This window comes from Saimiri boliviensis, chromosome 5 (genome assembly GCF_048565385.1).
Source record: "Saimiri boliviensis isolate mSaiBol1 chromosome 5, mSaiBol1.pri, whole genome shotgun sequence".
Classification (NCBI taxonomy): domain Eukaryota; kingdom Metazoa; phylum Chordata; class Mammalia; order Primates; family Cebidae; genus Saimiri; species Saimiri boliviensis.
This window is the reverse complement of record NC_133453.1, coordinates 87,263,009-87,282,690: the sequence shown is the minus strand read 5'-3', so window position 1 is coordinate 87,282,690 and position 19,682 is coordinate 87,263,009. Positions and strand designations below refer to the sequence as shown.

At 41.1% G+C, this 19,682-nt stretch overlaps 1 protein-coding gene across 5 annotated transcripts in view; it reads right to left on the bottom strand.

Annotated features, from left to right (window-relative positions):
• CACNB4 (calcium voltage-gated channel auxiliary subunit beta 4) overlaps positions 1–19,682 on the bottom strand; it is a 287,994-nt gene that overhangs the window by 128,493 nt on the left and 139,819 nt on the right. The window contains exons 1-2 of one of the 5 annotated variants that reach the window (XM_039470093.2): positions 14,493–17,489; positions 12,390–12,549 (exon numbers count right to left, since the gene is read on the bottom strand). The exons of 2 other annotated variants lie outside the window; for them this stretch is intronic. In XM_039470093.2, the coding sequence (XP_039326027.1) occupies positions 12,390–12,395 (6 nt within the window). In that variant the 5' untranslated portion in view covers positions 12,396–12,549; positions 14,493–17,489. Of the gene's footprint in view, positions 1–12,389; positions 12,550–14,492; positions 17,496–19,682 lie in introns of those variants that run through there. 2 more of the 5 variants (XM_074399704.1, XM_003921979.4) reach the window with 2 other exon arrangements.

The window sequence follows — 19,682 nt, the reverse complement described above, 5'->3', positions numbered from 1 at the left end:
GCTAGGTGTTTCTAAGTATAGGTACAATGATGAGAACTACCTATCAGTGTCTGATCTGTCTCCAGTATAGCAGGCAGATCCAATAATTCCTTAGAGACTAAGGTCACAGAGGAAGTCCCAATCAGTAAACTTGGAAATGCTTCCAAAGTCTATCAACATCCTTTTCTAGAGAATCTCAGAAGTCATTTAACACAAATGCTGATAGGATAATGGATACTTTTATACTTCTAAAAAAAATATATATATATATAGTTTATAGCCAGGGCCTGCTGAATGTCCTCATTTTCTGCAGGAAGGTAATCTGGAACTTCAAAATTATACATCTTCCGTTAAATACATGGAGGTGAGGCTTTGTGTTCACAGCATCTTTGCAAGCTCTAAATTAGGAACTGGAAATTCAAATACCCTAAGAATCAGATGAATCACAGCTGACAAAATTCTGGCTGAGTTTCCAGAACAAGGTGTCCCATGCGTACCCTTCCCCCAACCTCCTCAAGGCATCTTCTGACAAAACCAGTCACTAAGTTAGACTCAAACCTTCCACATTTGAGTTGGCTGCTGGCTGGCATCGAAAGCCAGCTTCTCTATGTAAATACAGCACTCAAATAAAAAATCTAGCAGCTAGTTGTACATCTTACAGCCAGAACATATTTTAGTTAAAAGCAATATAAATCAAAACATTCATAGAATCTAGATTATGCATTTCACATCCTTTTTCTATCTTATTTGTATCCTTTTTTTTTCTCACTCTTACATTTTGAGGCTAAATTTACCCAACTTAAATTTGGAATGTGAATGAATAAATTTTTTTAGCTACTTTTATACCTGTGTAATTTCAAAACCAAAGCAGAACAATATCATATTTATCAACATATTATTCAGTCCTAATAAAATCTTGCTATAATATCTTGCATAATTTGCATAGTTCTTCATATTGTACCTCTGATTCGAGGAGATTCACACACACATTCTTTCATTCATTCAAAATATCAGAGCTAATGAAAAGCATCCATAACAAATGGTAACAATGTACTTCAGTTATAAGATCTGCCTCATCCTTCTTACAACACTGCACTCTACACTAGTAATAATTCAAGAATTTGAGCTATAAAAATTAGAAACCAATTTTAAGTGTATTATTTTATAAGTACTTAAATTGTGAAAATGAAACAATCCAAGCAGTGTTCGTATAATATGTATGCTAGCTTAGCTTTCATAAAACCCCTTAGGTATATTTAAAGACTCATGCAGTACCTCTCTAGAGAGCGTCTCTGTATACCATATGCCAAGCACACACCCTTCCAGGAGTAAACATCTGAACCTTAGAACCTTATCAAAATAAACCACAACTGAGACTCATGGCAATCCTTTTATTCCTTATTACTGGAATTGGCTCTCTGCTGTGGCCATTGGCACAGTTCTGTAAGCATAAGGACCAGCTCTCACCACTGAGAACAGCCTGGCTTTGACCCTGCAAATACTGCTAAACTTGGGGAGAAAGTCAACTTCCCCCGAGTTCTCCTTACCTTAAGAATCATGGCTAATCAGAGAGATGAGGCATCTGCTGGCTTGGGCATGTGACCACCACTATCACAATCTGTCCCAGGGAGGGCAGCGAAGGAAAAGGTGACCATAAGCAACACCAAGGAGAGCAGCTTCTGTTTCAGAGACTGGAGGGTCATGCTCTTCCCATATCCCAGTGATGGGTCACATGTCCCAATCGCTGACCAATTGGTCCACCAGCCAAGGGTCAGTGCTCTTTCAGCACTCAGGATTACGGCATCTAGTGAGTGCGTGAATCTACTCCCTTCTACATTTTGCAAATCTTAGCAATAGAAAGTAAGGGTCTTCATTATATCCATCCTAATCCTGATCACAGCTTTCAGAATTCCACTAGTTTCACTGGTTTTCCCAAAATATATTCCCAAAATTTCTAATTAAGGTATAAGACATGTACAGAAATGCACATGTATCACATGTGTACATCAATGGATTTTCACATATCTTACACACTGTGAAACCAGTGGCCAAAGTTGATTTTTAAATAGAGACACACAGGGTCTGTTTTAGCTTTATTAAAAATGGCAAGACTTGGCCTCCAAGTTAGTATCATCCATGTAAAGGAAATGCTTCTCTTAGCATCCCCACCCCTGCCCAGTCAATGTATCCTTTAATAGGGAGGCTGTCACCAGAACTGTAAAATCTCACAGCTAATCTGTGTTCCCAACACCCTGCTCCCAATGTTATATGTGGGAATCACAATGTGATGACATTTGGAGCGATCCTGAAAATTATTCTGGCCTGGCCATGACAATGGAGCAGATCTAAGCCACAAGTTGGTCGCATTCACACTTTCCTATATCTCTTCATTCTCCACAGAGACCTTTAGGTATTTGAAGGCAATCATGAAAGGCCTCTTAGCTTAGCTGCTCAAGCTTTCTCTACAAAAACTAACATTTAAATATTTTATTTGCTCCTATAGCTAGACATTTTGTTGAAGTACTCAAGGTCTTCATCAAAGCAACAGTGCAGGAATTACAACCCAGGAGACTGATTGCAGTGTAACTGTTCTCACATATGAAAGCCAACACACATCTCCAATGGAAGATAACCAACAACAGCTCCTTCAGAGTGTCACCAGCATCTTCAGAGGTGTGCTTTAAGAATGGCTTCAAGCTAAGCGCAGTGGCTCATGGCTATAATCAGAACACTTTGGAAAGCTGAGGCAGGAAGATTGCTTGAGTGCAGGAGTTCAAGATCAGCCTGGGCAACACAGTGAGATCCCACATCTACAAAAATAAAAATAAAAAACTAGCCAGACATGGTGGCAGGCACCTGTAGTCCCAGCTACTCAGAAGAATGAGGTGGGAGGATCACTTGAGCCCAGGAGGTCTGAGACTGCGGGAAGCCATGATTGCGCCACTGCATTCTAGCCTGGGCAAGAGAGGAAGACCCTGTCTCAAAGAAAAAAAAAAAGAATGTCTTCAAATTGTATGCTTTCATCTACTTATGTGAATATACACTCAGACAATACAGTAATACAGATGGAACCAAATCACCTCTCCAAACCACCCTCCGCCCTTCCCCACGCTGCTGTTGCACTGTGGGGCTAACCTGTAAGCTCTGCTCTTTGGCTTCTGGTTGAGTTTGGCCAAAATTTGCCCTAGCAGGGATCAGACTAAGGGAGAATAGATTGGGGTATTTCTTCTCTGGCTTTCTCCTTGTGGGATGCTCCAAAGCTGGCTGTATCCACCCAAGGGAAAGCTGTGTCCTTCTCAAGGCCACACCCTTTCTAGGGGTGCTCACAACTCTGCAGTTACTAGCCATGGGGGTACAGAACTAACCCTTGAGGTTTTCCTACACCCTACCAGTACCTTTCCATTTTATTAAACTCTCTCAATTTATCCTCATTTGAGCATGTTGTCAGGGACACTCTCCACCCCCACCCCCAGAACTTAGAGTTGCTTGTACCTTTTACAAATACTGCTGCTCCTTTTTCCTTTTAAAAATTATGCAATATGAATCATGCAAATGTTTCTTTGAATTGGAAGCTCGTGGAGATGAATCGTAAATGAGAAAAGCAGAGAATAAAAATGAAATTCGGATGCTCATGGCTAAGGCCAAATGTAGCAGTAACTTGCAATTGTCATCAAGGCCTGCATACAAATCATGAGAGCTCTAACATTTCCCTAATACAGGAAACCTCTTTGTGACATTTTCTAGCATTGAAATTTTATGTTCATTTAAGTTTTATGGGTGTATTATCATTCTAATCCATCAACGACTTGGGATTTCAAACTATATCATAAAGCAACATCAAACAAAAGCTTGGAAGAAATTGGGAAGCAAATCTGGTCTCCAAGTAGATAAAAGTTCCCACCATTTGGGTCAGACAGCAATCTGATCTCTGTTTTGGAGATTCGCCCAACTCCCAACTGCTTTGTAAGCTGTCAAGCACCATACAAATAACACGATTATACCACTCTTCAGGTTTATTCCAGTTTTTTAGAGTATTAACCCTTGGAATTTGGCATCATAAAAAGAATATTCCTCTAGAAAGAAACGGGAGGAAGGCTCCAGGTCCAGCTCTACTACAAATTGGGTCATTCTCAGCAAGTAGCCTAATTTCTCTGGGCCTCAATTGTTTCATCTTTGAAATGATGAGGGCATATAAAACTTTCCCAGTTTTTGTGTGTTATTTTTAAACCAAATTATTACAACAGAGAGTAAATAAGCTCTTCCTATAGAATCTAGAGGTCATATTCTAAAGTTGCTTTCCACAATCAAGAAACTTCTTTGAAGTCTTATATTTCAAGTTAAAGAGGCTGAACTAAATTGGTTCTTTTCTGAACCAAAAAAAAAAGTATCATGTAAAAATGTTTTACAACACTCACCAATATATATACATCTTAAAATGTGTTAATCCTTTGATCCAGTAATTCTAGTTCTAAGAAGCTGTTTTAGAGAAATGCTCCATGTGTACACAAAGATTCATGTAAAAGAATGTTGGGCCAGGCACAGTGGCTCACGCCTGTAATCCCAGCACTGTGGAAGACTAAGGCAGGTGGATTACCTGAGATCAGGAGTTTGAGACCAGTGTGGCCAACATGGTGAAACCCCATCTCTACTAAAAATACAAAAATTAGCTGGGTGTGGTGGCACACACCTGTAATCTCAGCTACTCAAGAGGCTGAGTCAGAAGAATTGCTTGAATCCAGGAGACAGAGGTTGCAGTGAGCCGAGATCGTGCCACTGCACCCCAGCCTGGTCAACAGAGTAAGACTCTGTCTCAAAAAGAAAAAAAAAGAGAGAGAATGTTAACTGTAGCATTTGTCTGTAGGACTGAAAAATAAAAAATAGTCTAAATCTCTATGAGTGGGAAAAAATCATCATGGCTAAACCACACTGCACAGCAATTATGTCACTTTTTATTAAAAAGAATCAATTGATATTGGAAAAAAATCCGCAGTACATTTTTAGGTGAAGAAGGCAAGTCACAATAATATTTATTATGATCTTATTTGCATTTTTAAAGATTACAAATATGATAAGTTTGCTTTTAAGTACATTTTTCTAAATATTCCTGTTTGCCAATGCATAAAAATGGATACCCACTGAATTGTTAAGAATGACTACCAGTGGGGAGGAGAGCAGATTGGGTAGTCATCAAGGAAGATTAATTTTTTACACACTGTGGTTTTGCATTGTTTAAAATTTGTTCCCCAAATACTCCCATTTCACTGAATTTGAGATATCAATGATTTTAAGATTCAGTATTAGATTACGTATCACTAAGGAGAAAAAACCGCCAATAAAACTGCCGAACAAAATTAGTTTTAAGATGTAGGCCTGTGTTAGTCGTGTTAAATATGGAGGGAAAAGTGTGCCTTTGGATCAACAAAGTAAAAAATATGCCTTTAGGGATTTTTATAATATAGAAAAATATGGTCACGGGCACTCTAAGACTATGCGTCATGTTTTATGTACCAAATTTTTGGTTTTCAGTTAATTAACATGAAATGTGACTATCACATGGTCTTTTCTTTTTGAAATCTAATGTCTAACTAGCCGTAATTTGTGTGCTTTCATTCCTTACCCTGCTCTGCAATATCCTAGCACCTCACAAAGGGCCCTGTGTATCATAATTAAATGTTATGTCCTCACCTACCTTATCAACTACCTTGGTTCCGTTCCTGTATTCGAAGTGTTAACAACATGATCAAGCGAGATGATCTGAAAATTTGATAAATAGGTTCTTAATTCTATCATTTGGATCAACAGAGCCACTGAATCAAGTAAAGCCCAAGACATTAACTCTAGGACATCATTTGAAATTAGCTGAGGTGGGGCCTAGCATGGTGGCTCACACCTGTAAATCCCAGCACTTTGGGAGGCCAATGCAGGTGAATCACAAGGTCAAGAGAGCAAGACCATCCTGGCCAACATGGTGAAACCCTGACTCTACTAAAAATACAAAAAAATTAGTTGGGCGTGGTGGCACATGCATGTAGTCCCAGCTATTTGGGAGGCTGAAGCAGGAGACTTGCTTGAACCCAGGAGGCAGAAGTTACAGTGAGCTGAGATTGCACCACTGCACTCCAGCCTGGTGACAGAGCAAGGCTTCATCTCAAAAATAAAAAAGAAAAAGAAAAGAAATTAGATGATGTTAAGCTATCAATAATAACTTTTTGGAAAAAAGCTAGGGAACTAATTTGTTTATGCACTAACCATTTTACCACGACATTCGCCATAGTTTTCTAGCTTGATGATAAATATTTGCCCCCACCTCCTCCTTTGTGCAAACATTATTTAAAGGGCCGTTTGAGAGATTGGACTCAAGTCAAGATTGCCTTTTTCTCTCTTATCTTTGCATCCTTTCACCTTATCATAGATGGAACTTAACCAGGCGAGGCACAATTATTCCTTTTAAAAGTAATGAATGACTTTTAAAATTAATGACTGTCTCCTAGAATTGATTGTATTCCTGGGGTTTTTGAATTGATGTATTACTGGTTTTAGAACATCTCAAAGGATGACAATAATAAGCTGAAGAAAATTCTGTGGAGCAAGAAAACACTGAACAACAAATATTCTTGATGATTAGGCATTATCATCACAAAACAATGATTTAAAATATTTTTATATCAACAATCTGGTAGTGTACAGCTCAGATACCTTAGCCAAGAAGGAAACATAATTTAAAGCAGAATTACCTTTCCTCAATCATCAGTAAGAGTTAGGAGAAATTTGCTTCTCAGAAAGCGTTTGCTTTTAATTTTTTTCTTAGAGATGAGACTCAAGTGTTTCCAAGCTCATATCACTGTGGGCTGGAAGTGCACCATGGGTACTGGCAAGCAAACGAGCAATAGACAAAGCATCCTTTTTGGCTCCAAAAATTAAAAGTCTTAAATAAAACATTTTCCTTTTCAAACATCTACCCCAGTCAACGAGACGCACCACACATACCTTCTTCCTTCAAAGATTCGAAAAAGGACAAACATCCAGACTCGAGGTCCAAACACTGACACTTTACTCAGTATGTACAAAACACCGTGGTAACTGATCACTTCAAAAAGCAAATGGCATATGGTGACATTTTTATCTTAACTGAAGAAACGGCTTATCAGAAAAAAGTACAAAAGTTTGGATGTGAAGAAACCTTAGAAAATGATCTACTCAAACTTACTCATTTTATAAGAGGGAAACACTGAGTCAGAGATTAAGTGACTTGCCATTAGGAGAAATACTTAATGTAGGTGACAGGGGGATGGATGCAGCAAACCACTGTGGCATGTGTATTCCTACATAACAATCTTGCAAGATCTGCACATGTACCCTGGAATTTAAAGTTTAAAAAAAAAAGTGGCAAAGACCAAGATTTCCAACTCCCAGTATTTTTTTAATTACACTTTACTACCTGCTTTCCTAAAACAAAATACAATGACCTAACCATAGAGCCTTAGGGGATTACTGAATTCCTTTACCTGTCAACCACTATAAGATTTTTGGAAATCACTGTCAAAAAAAAACCATGTATGGGCTCTGAAAATAAGACAAAGAACTTGGTGGGATTATCAGGAGTTCAAGACCAGCCTGGCCAACATGGTGAAAGCCTGTCTCTACTAAAAATACAAAAATTATCCAGCTGTGGTGGCAGGCACCTGTAATTCCAGCTACTTGAGAGGCTGAGGCAGGAGAAATGCTTGAACCCAGGAGGCAGAGGGTGCAGTGAGCCAAGATCACACCATTGCACTCCAGGGTGGGCAACAGAGCAAGACTCCATCTTGGGAAAAACAAAAAAAAAAAAAGAAATATACTCACGGCCACAAGGTAGGAAAGGAGAAGTCAGAATTCAATCTTCAATCCCGGGCAATATGGCACTGTCTCTACTTTATTTTATTTTATTTTTTTTTTGAAACAGGGTCTCATTCTGTCACCAAGCCTGAAGTGCAGTGGCATGATCACACCTCACTGAAGCCTCAACCTCCTGGGCTCAAGGGATCCTCCTGCCTCAGCCTCCTGAGTAGCTGGGACTACAGGCACACGCCATCATGCCCTGCTAGTTGTTTTTTGTTTTTTGTTTTTTTGTAAAGACGGGGTTTTGTCATGTTGCCCAGACCGGTCTCAAACTCCTGAGCTCAAGTGATCCACCCACCTGTGCCTCCTATAGTGCTGAGATTACAGGCGTGAGCCGCCATGCCTGGTCTGTCTCCACTTTTGATCATGACACTATTATACTACACTGTTTTTTTTTTTTTCATAATACAAAGCACAAAAAGTAAACCTGAAATTCTCCTGGATGATAGATATGCCCAATAGAAGACAAAATTTAAGTTTTATGGAGATTAAAAAATATCTAAAAACAATTTCAACTACAACCTTATCACTTACCAAACTTTTCAACAAAGCTGCAATAGAAATAACACTGAAGGTCAGAATCTTTTCCTTATATCATGCTCAAGGTAAAAAGAAAAGAGAGATTAAGGAATAATAGGCATAAGAAAGGCAAAATAAGAGAACTGATTTTTTTTTTTTTTTACAAACTACACAGGCAAGCTCCTGAGTAATTGACAGTTGCCAATATCCATGTCTGAGTGGAACCTTTAGATCAACTCCTCTGAATGAAAAGGCTAAATGCAAATTCAAAACATCCTGTTTTAAATATAAGACTTTTCAATATTTCTGATGACAGACACAAGAGAAAAAAAAGAACACAGGAAGTATAGATAACATGGCACCATTTAAAAAGAAAAGAAAATATTTATAACTAAAACTATGCAGTCATGTTATAAAGAATATAAAATGTAGAGCAAGAGCAAGCATTTTGAGGTCTATTCAGATCTCAAAGATTGTCGCGTGAGCTATCTGGGCTACCTTCTTTCGGCATACCGATACATACTGTAAAAATAGCCACACAGTTTTATCTTAGACTCACGCCCTTCAAAGTCTCAAAAAGCTCAAAGTCCGATGCATAAAAATCTACAACTCCCAATCTGCTGTCATAATTTTATATGAACTGTAAACTCCCCTGGGTTTTACACACTAAGTTGTTCTGAACACTAGCTTTACTCAGCAGTGCCCCAGCCTCATGTGAGAACTCAGGCATCCACCCAATGAATGTATTTTTTCCAGTGTGGCTTTACAGCTGTTGCTGTTTTCACAGCCACCACAGCCTGGTGCAAACACATGAAAGGCCCTTAAATCAGCCAATGAAGATGAGAACACAGAGCCAATGTCTGTACAGCTTCCTTGGTACAATTTTTAACTTAACGTCATGGATATCTGAGTTCATGGCCTGATGATTATTGTAAAGGACTAGTGGGAGAAGGAAGAGAAGAGAATGAAAAATGATGACCAGTCCAGTTATATGCTCTCGTCCTGCTTAGGTGGCCTTGTTCACCTTGGTAAGAGAGAGTAAAGGGGAGACAGTGACCAGAATGGGAGAACTGTGGACATAGAAATAAGGTCCACGCTGAACCCCATAGAAAGACAAGAGCTAAGGCAATGGGATGCCTCCCCACCTTCAGCCCAAAAGAATGGTTTTTCACCATTATTGCTGACCTTCATATAGAATGTCTTACATCACAGAATAATGGAATGTTCATTGAGTACATACAAAGGGAGTCATAGGTGCATATTCTAAAATCCTGGATTGACTCATCACAGTCTAATGATGATAATAATAATAATAACAGCAGCAGAAAAGGAGACATGGAAGTACCTGGCAAGGATTGATCTGAATTCTTGCCTCTGTGACTCAAAAAATGGAAAATTAACAAGAAAGCAGCAAGATCGACAAGTTGGAACAGGAAATTCATGGGATCTGATCAGATTCAAGGAATTTTTCTCTTTAGCTCCATGCCAATTATATCTAGAAATAATTTCAATATATATTTTGGAAAACCATCATTACTAAAAATTGACTGACTGAAGTGAAAGCTCAGTTCATTATTTACTTAACACACCCTGGCCAAATACCAACATAGCTCAGCTGAGTAAAACAAGTTGATTTTCTCAGTCAAATTTCTTACACAAACCAGGAGCAACATTTGGTTTTCTTCTCTGGTCAGAGATGCCAGCATCCAGTCGTTGGATTCTCTTACAGATCAGTCCTCATTCTCTATAAATAGGCCAGAAAGACTTTCTGACCCTAGAAAGGATGCTCTGATCTACCAAACCATAGAGACCGCTGGCGTTGTTTCCAAAAGAAATCTAATCCTTAAATCCCTAGAGTGTTTTCTGAAGGCCCCTAAACACACAAATCCTTCTGTCTGAAGTTCATCCTCCTCCCTAGCAAGCACAAGGACCTATCTTCATATTTCAAATAAGTTTACTACATCTCTGACAGGAGCAATCCTTTATTCTCTTGTGGCTGTGTTGCCTTTCAACTCTCTTGGGTATCTTTGTTCACATCAAAAGCAGTTAATTTTCCTTCTCCAAAAGCTCCACAGTACAAATCCCCCACTTAGCATTAACCATCAATTAGCAAAGCATGGAACATATCTGTCTATGAATGTAGATGGAGGTATGAGGGTGAACAGTACACACACATGCAGAGATGCCCAGACATTGAGACAAAGATACATAATTCCACAGCTTATAGAAAACAAGTAGTTTAAATAAATAACTCAAAGCTATCCTTATAATAATGCGTAGGTACATGTAAATTTAAATATGTGTTTTATATATACACTCAGATATTATTATAAATATGCACTAAGTTTGTAAAATTTACCTTTGCTGTAACTTTTACATACATAAAACTTCTAACAGTATTAATCAATATATTATGATTCCTTTCTATGATTGAAAAGCACTTAAGACTTTATTTTCCTCTCTGGAAATTGCCTGAATGATGATCTGATCATCTTTTTCACAGGAAAAGATCAGGTCTCTGCTTCTAAATGCTTTAGAGTTTCAGCATTTCAAAATGGAAGCAACTGTGTCAGGGAAATGAAATATTAATTCTATGTGCAACTAACCCCGACATCACTTTACAAAATACCCTAAGAAGCTGTGTTTCTGGAATTGCTCACAATTCCAGAAGGTCCATGTAGGAGCACTAAATTTTGCAAAGCGTCTCCTGTGCAGGCCAGTTCTAGTCCTAGTATGCTCAACATTTTCTCAAGTGAGAACAGCATCAAACAGAATAGGACACAACACACAATAGCAGGTTGAGACTGACCTATTTACATATATGTGCATTGATCATCTGAAAGGGTGTGTAGCAATATATTAACAGCGACTATTTCTGGGTGGTAGGTTTTTGGTAACTTTCTCTGCTGCTTCCATGGATCCCTATAAGCACATCCCTCTGTTTATGTAATAAACCTGATGAATGAAAAAATAAATCTATTCCCAGAATAATTCCACGAACATCAAAATACACAACGAATTCATTTATGAAATACGTGTACATACTAAAGAGCAGATCTAATGAAATCTACCGCAAATCAGATAAAAACACATAGTATAGTGTACATGAGGGGCTCTGTCCATGAAAAATATCTTGACCATCAGGACTTGTATTAAGACACAGTAGGGACAGTGAAGTTAGAATAGGCAGCTCTTATACAGCAGCCAATGTAGGAAGAGTCGATGTGCATGATCCATTGGAACCAGCCTAGGCTAGGTATGGGCTCTTCTGGAAGCATGCACTCCATCAACTACATCAAGGTAACACAAGAAGTGATGTGATGTTCTGTGCAAAATCTCCTATTCAGAAGCAGGGCCCTGCTGTGGGGCGCTGAATGATCTTTTGCATTTCCTTATAATCCAGATTCTTAACTACCCTCCTGCACACCAGAACAGAAGTTAATGGACTTGCCCCAAAAGGCTCCACAGGACTCAAGAATCTAAAACTCCAGACTCAAGTGTGTTCCGGCATGTTTCTTTTTCCTTTCACTTCATATATACAGTATGTGAAACACAGAGGTTACAAACTAAAATCTAGGGCACTGGGAGCATAATATCTACTTTTGGACCAGACTCTTAGGCAAAGCCTTGCATCACAGTACCAAAATCTCTCTCCTACTGTGGGGATATGAGGTGTTAACAGTGCATAATAATGCTTTATTCTTATTCAGAATAAAATAGTCCCTAGGTGATATGATCTTATTACAAGCTTACCGTGTGAAAACATTGAAAATAATCACTTAACACAGGTTAACTCCCACAGACCCCACAAAGACATTTTCAACAGCGCAGAGCGGTAGGACATACACGGATGGGTTCCCCAACCCCCACCCCCAACCAAAGTGCCGTTCTCAGCTCTTAGTGCCTGTATATTCTCGGACTGCAGCTGGCCAACTGAGAAAAGCCTCTCCACGCCTATCCACCAGACCTGTTTCGAGAGCTCTGCTTCAATCTGGGCAACCCCCCACACTTACAGCCATAAATGCATTGGCACTGAGAAAGACTGCTGAGGAGGTGGCACTCCAGGTGTGGCTTTATGTGTCACTTCACCAGGTCAGCTATTTAGGCCTAGTCTTCTCCATTGGCTTGAAGCTCTGTTCACACCATCTTGGGTAACACATCACATTATTCTTCCTTATAAAAACAAATAAACTCAAATGAGCATTCAGAGTCAGTTCACCCCTCCGAACACCTCTGTCTTCCCCTCTGATTTATGTGACACGGTTTCAATCCCTCCCACCTGAAAGCCTCCCATACTCTCACTGAGGATTGGCCAGATGCCCATCTCCACTCCTCAGGTCTTCCAGCTTCCTCACCTCCACAGATGTGCACAGCCCAGAGGATGTCAGCCTGCTGGCCACCACTGAGTCACCAGGAGTACAGCACTGCAGTACCTAGCACTACCCTCCATCAACTACCGCCACTGAGTCAAGTCACTGCACCTTCACTTCCCACCCTACAGGAAAACTCAGCTGTCCTGTGAGACTGGACCCAAAGGCAAAATTAAAAAAAAAAAAATGTTTTCATACTTATAATGGCTCCCCTCTGAACCAGTGCATCTGACATTTATACAGTTCTGGAGAACAAGAAGCTGGATACATTAGTTCCTAGCCAACTCTTCACAGCAGCCAGTTTCTAAAGGCATTTCTAAATGACTCCAGTTCACTTCGGTGCAATACCCTGCCTGCCCAAGTTGAAAATCAATGGCTGAAAAGAAAACTTAGAATTCGCAAGGTATCATAGGTTTCATAACTGAGCGTGACGAGAAGGGGTAGAAGAAATGATCAGGCCTTCTGAAGAGCCCAGTCCGGGAAGCTGGCTTACTCAACTCCTGTAATTGCCTTTGCCATTTCTGCACCCCACCTGCAAGTGTGGATCTTCTCGCTTTCAGCCACCTAGGTTTTGAACTACCATCCCTTGCAATACACTGACAGTCTGATCATTTACGAGCACGTTGGGTAACATGCAGAGAGACTTTGCAGAAACAGAGTTAGAGTTAGAACAAACGCACAGACAGGATGGAAAAATGGAATGCCTTAACAGAACTGAGGATTTCTCTCTTTCATGGATAGCACATCATTTGACATATACGTCTGCATTGACGTATACCACAGGGTTTTTTTGTTGTTGTTATAACCTGTTTATTTGGTGGTTTAGTCAGAGAATCTTATATAACACACTCCTGTTTCAAATGTAGCAACATGTAAGGCACTGCACTCACATAAAATTCAGACTCCCCACAGCACTTCCCATTAACCACCCCCAACCATCCACCTTGCAAGGTTTCTGTGTATTGATGAAAAAATAGGAACTACCACCAGCAAGAGTCAAAAGAAAGATTCCATTAACAGCTTTACCCTATATTCAAAAGCTAGCATTCTATGGTATGATTTTAGGAACTTCAGAAAATTATTTTATCCTAATTTTAATAGATTGCATGAGCCTGACCTAGGGGGGAAAATGAGACCAGTTCTCTAAACCAAAACACACGTGAGTCTACTTCGCTCTTCCAAGGTAGAGTATAGGAACACTGCCCATTGCCTCTGCACTGGGGTGCCTGACGGCCACAACCCTTGCATCTGATTTCCTTAACAAAGAAGCAGTAGATCTGCACTGCTTGCTTGGCCAGAAAGTACATAATAATACAGCTATAGCTTAGGAACTTCCATTCATGCTAGCTCAACAAACAATGTGTATTATATAATGAATGAGGCTTTTCTACGAACCCTGCTATTGGAAAACACAGGCACTTTCTGCATAGTTTAAACCAGTCTACAAGGAGCAGTTACCCCTGGTGAAATCAGACATGGACCCAGTAAGGTATAAATTCAAGCAGCCTACACTCTTAGATGCTTTGCCATCGCCCTCATTTCTTTATTGCTTGACAATAAATAATTTCAGTTACCTATAAACTACACAGAGAACATTTACACAGCAGTCAGCAAGCCCCAGAATGATGTTAGTTTTCTGCTCCATGTTCCCTGCGTTGCCTAAGAAATAAGGGAGGGGGGGTGGAGGGGATAGTGGGAGGAGGAAGAGGAGGAGAGAGGGAATTAGCTATCTATGAAAATACTTACAGCCTCCGAGTCTTCAATTCCATGCAGGTACAAATTGTCATACATGGAGGTCTGAAAATCCAGAGCACCTCTTTTCAAGGCAAAAACAAAATTGCTGCAGAAACCACAGCTAGAGCTTAAAGAGAAAAGGCCTGTTTGGGAAAACTGCGCCTGCCTTATCAATTTCTGTGGATTTACCAGGCAAGATGCTATTCATTCACATCCCACAGGGTGAGGTTATCCCCAGAGGCAGTCCAGACCTGGCATTTTATCTGCCTTCCCAGTACAGAGCACAAAAAGCAAAACCCTTCCTCAACCACAGACTGGTGACTGAGCTAGGAAAGCGGCCGCTGATTGGCTCAGCTTCCCTGCTTCAGTCAGCTGAAGAGCGTTCCCTCGGAGAGTGGAGCATCCTACCCAGCAAAGAGCTGCTTCCTGTTTCGCCTGTATTGTTAGTTCTACAATAAACACTTATCAATATCCAAACGGCTGTGTGGAATGTTTGGAAAGGCAGACTATTGAATACTCCAAACACAACTGCTCATCTTAATTAAATTCACAATTGGAGAGGGGAGCAAAGGGAAGATTTTATTTTCAGAGAATATCATGTAAAGACAGGTAAACAGATACTCATCTCATCCAGCATCTGTAATTAACAGATGCATTTAAGTCAAAAGGGCAATGAGTCATAAAATTTTTTTTAAGCCCAAGGTGAAGAAAAAAATGACTAGAATAAACAGATGGTAAGATTTCTTGTGCGAATTCTATAGTAAAAGTTTTCAATATTCTCACTGGTGTCTCTCTGCCTCACTGGTAAAAATATAGCTCTGAGTCCCAACTGGTGAAGTTTGAAAAGGGAGCCAAAAACCTCTCAACTTTTAGATGCAAAATTTTTAATGCTCTTCAGTTGAATTTTTTAATCAACTTTAAGCAACAGCCAATGTTTTCATGTAAGTTCTTCATCACCTTCCCATGTATAAATCTTGAAGATCCTGAAAGGGCATTGATCTTTTCTCCAAAACCCAAATAGAAACGTCCTGCTCCCTCCCCCTGCTGCTGCCACACCACAACTCAGGTTGACCTAGGACAGGTCCCACATCGCAGCAGCCTGGCATGGAGTTTCTCTAGGTACTTAGAGCTTTCTGGTCAACCAATAAGAAAAAGCTACAGCTTTGCAACAGGAAAGCTTTATAGCCCACTCTAAAAGAAGCCAGCGAAGTTCAGGGGGACAAAGAAGCTGATGAGGGACAAAGAACATATTTTAGAGAAGCTACGTGACTGACTGGGTAAGTCATGACCCAGAAACTCAGAAGCTCTGAGTCCCCTATATCAGCTTCACCACTAATCGGTCAGATGACTCTAGACCAGTCAGTCACCACCCCCGATGAGCTCTGGTTTCTTCACCCGCCAAAATGAGGTAAGAAATAACTTACGGAAAGAACTCTGCAAATCTAAAGTGCAACATTAAACACTTACCATTGAGAAGCTGCTTTGTCAGCCAGAGGCATTGGCTGCAGTTCATGGGAGCTCAGCACAGGAGTAACTGGCTGGCCTTGGACCTAGGAAAGGAGGCCTGTCCTTCCAGCCAGTAGCTCTGAAAAGTGTAAGTCTTAAAGGAAAAAACCTGAGTCAAAATAATAAACACCACAAGGGCTAAAACTGCTGAGCAGAGCACAGTTCTTCCAGGTCTGTGCTGACCCGTTCACGTCTTTCCATCAGAGTTGCACACCTTGGGAGTGGCATCAATACTCAGTCCGCTTCCAAATACAAATGATGACCAGGAGACTCTGCTGTCCTTCAGAATCCCAAAATGGTAGAGTTCATAGATTGTCACCTCTTAGACTGTGCCCCCATGGAGGGAGGACAGCAGCAGAGGATGAGTGCAGTCAACGGAATTTCAGAGAGAAACCCAGTGCTGGCTCTACCTGTCAACCAGGATGCATGTCGGAGCAAGTCCTTGCCCAGGTAGAACCTCGGTTCCCTCCCCCATACAATAAAAGGACCGGATCAAAGGGCTGCTGTGCTCAAATTCATGGGTCAGACTCTTATTTCAATTAACTCTCTAACACAGCCAGATGATATTTCAGCCAGAATCAACAGAAAACTGAGACAAGAGGGTCTCTTCTTCTCTTAAATTCTCCAGACCATTTCCCTACTTTACCACCTCAATTGCAAGTACAGGTATTTCCCGATTGTGTTAAAATGGACATCTAAATTAAGGGGAGAAGATAGAGGCAGCCCGTTTTCGCAATTCACCAAGATGAGGGATATTGTTCCCGATTGGAGAAACTACATAGCTCAGCTCTTCTGTGGATGGCTGCTGTGGAGCTCTCTCTACGGCCAATCTGAGGGCCTAAAGGAAGATTTAAAGAGGAGGGGCTCACTTTACAGTACCCTAATGCATGCAGTCAGTCAGTGACTGGGGCAGGATGTTAGCAGGGAGGCACTGGATCACATACCAGCCTGTGGTTGCCGCTACACCCAACCCCTCTAAGAACAGATGTGAAGCAGGGGCAGCCTGGCTCTGCCTGCTTCCCAGGAAGTCAGAAGCATGCTGGACTCCACATCACACACTGTAAGAGGTGGGAGAACACCCTTTCAGTGCCTAGAAATGTTCAATTGCTTTACTCAAAGCCGTATGTCCTATACTGGAGTGTTCCTACCCCACTTCCTCCTTGATAGAGTTTTCAAGATGAGGGGCAGTAGGCGTGTTCCCAAGAGGAATCTGGTGAAATAGAGAGAAGTCACTTTGGTGACTCCTATTTTTCTGACCTTTTCCATTCTAAAAAGTTATCCAGTCAGAAGTCATTTTGTTCACCCACAGCTGATAATTACAAATCAGATCACCGGCTGGGGAGTCTTCTCTTACAGTCTGGATCTACACAGAATCAGCACCTCACCTGTGAATCACCTAAGGGTTTCAACCCAATACTCAGGCTGAACCTAGAGTTCCAAAGGAACCCCAGTGAAACACTCAGCTCTGAACCTCCACAAACGAACTCTAAGAAGTTCCAGAAAAGTGAGCTCAGAACTCTAGAAAGATCTTAGAACTGACTATCTCTGTCCCAAGATTCTCTAAACTGAGACCAGGCTGAGAAGTAGTGAGAGGTCCCTGGGAGCTTCCTGGCCTGTTTCAGATCACCTCCAGTCCCCAGCTTTTAGAAAAAGGATCTATGGATTCCAGCAGATTCAAGTTTCTAGGGCCAAATTTCATAATTCACAGCAGCAGGAGGTGAAAAGCAACCAAGACACTGGCACCCTCTTGGTTTTGACTTTAACAGTTCTCCAGTTGAATGATGGTCAAGAAGACGAAAGAGAAACTGCCCTGTTTCTGGCCTACTTCTCTCACCTGAGGTTACAGTGAGATCAAGTCTTGTGTTGGTGTTTCCCAGGAACCCACCCGCCTTTCATTACTGAGTAGCCTCCAAAACTACACAGCCTCCAGGAGGCTGCCTCCAATTCTGACATTGCCCTGCTGAATGTGTTTCTGACCCACCTCTTTTCCAGTTATCTCTCATTATGATCAACCGTTTAAAGTCAAAACAGCCTATGAAAAAGCATCGTCTCTATGATTCTGTGTTTATAAATGCCACGTGATTCATGATGGGGGAGGTGTCCTTGCAATTGACAAACGCCTCAGCTGAGCTCAATTTAGTGGAGGAAATGGCATGGCCCTCAACAAATTAGAAAAGCTCTATTTTGTACCACAAGGTAACATTACTTTCAGTTACTTTTCATGAACTTCAAAATTAGGGATATAAATATATGTCCCTTTTCCTTACCTAGTGCTGGGCTTTGTCATAGAACAAACCCTTGAAATTGACAGTAGAGTACAACAGACAAGTATTTTTGTTTTCCATTTATTTGGACAGAGAAGAGAGAAAAGCCAAAAGTGAGATGATTAGCTATGAGATTTAGATAGTCATGATCAAGACAACCAGTGCAGATTTAGAAGCAAAAGGCAATTTTGATTCTAATTTTCCACTAAGTTTCTTGGGAATTTAACTTTTTAAAGCCGATGTAGCTACGTGTTCTGTAGCAGAACTGCAAGAGCGCAGAGAAGAGACAAAGGAATAATGTCAGCCTCAGCCAAGGCTAGCCCTCTCGTTGGCTGTATGGGCTAGAACAGAAGCCCAAGGTCTTTGTTTGCCAATTCAGCCTTGGGAATTATTTTGTTCTTTGTTTTTGTTTAAATTTTACTAAGTGACTACAATGTCCCAGAGGACTTTTCTCATCTTCCGCTCTGCAAGTAATACCATTCCACTCCTTTGCCTCTAGAAATCTGTGTGGCATTGCAAGAATGAATATCATACCCCTGTTTCCTCCCTGGAGCCCATCAGATAGGTGGTAGCAACAGGGCAGACAAGGGAATGAAAACAAAACAAACACAAAACTACAGGCAACAGATTCCAATTCTAGTATCCTCTGCTGTAGTTCTCTGAGGTTGACCGTAGACCTAACCACCTAGGCTGGCATGTCCTGAGTCTCTCAGGGCCCCATCTATACCATGGAGATAATAGTTTTGAAATTAGTGAGTTAAGATATGAAAGATACATAGGAGGCAGCATGGAAGAATTGGCCTTTTTAATTTTTTTAAGGCCAGTAGTATGGAATCAGGGAAGCCCACATTGCCCAGCTCCAAGCACCCCATGCACCCCGTGTGAACGGTCCTCCCTGTGATGTGTAACAGGAATATCATGAACCAAAGTGGTGAGAAGCAGGGACCCTGGAGCCAGTTGCCTGCATATCCCAGCTGTGCCACTTCCCAGCAGGGTAACACTCAGCAAGCTACTCTGCCTTCCTGTGCCTCCGTTTCCTCACTTACAAAATGAGGATTCTATCAAGAAGACTGCGCAGATTAAAAGCCTTGGTCTAATAAAATGCTTGGATGGGTGCCTGGCACCGACAGTGCTCCACAAGCACTGGGCTGCTGTGGTGATTCTCGTGCTGCCTCCTATGCATATTTCATATCTTAACTCATTAATTTCAAAACCATTATCTCCCTGGTATAGATGGGGCCCCAAGAGACTCAGGACATGCCTAACTAGGTGGTAAGGTCTAAGTTCAGCCTCAGAGAACTACAGCAGAGGATACTGGAAGTGGAATGTATTGTCGGTAGTTTTTTGTTTTGTTCTCCGCCTGGGCTCTGGCCTGAAGCCCTCATGCCCCTGCCTCTGGGATGGGATTTTTAACCCTTGCCCCTGATGCTGC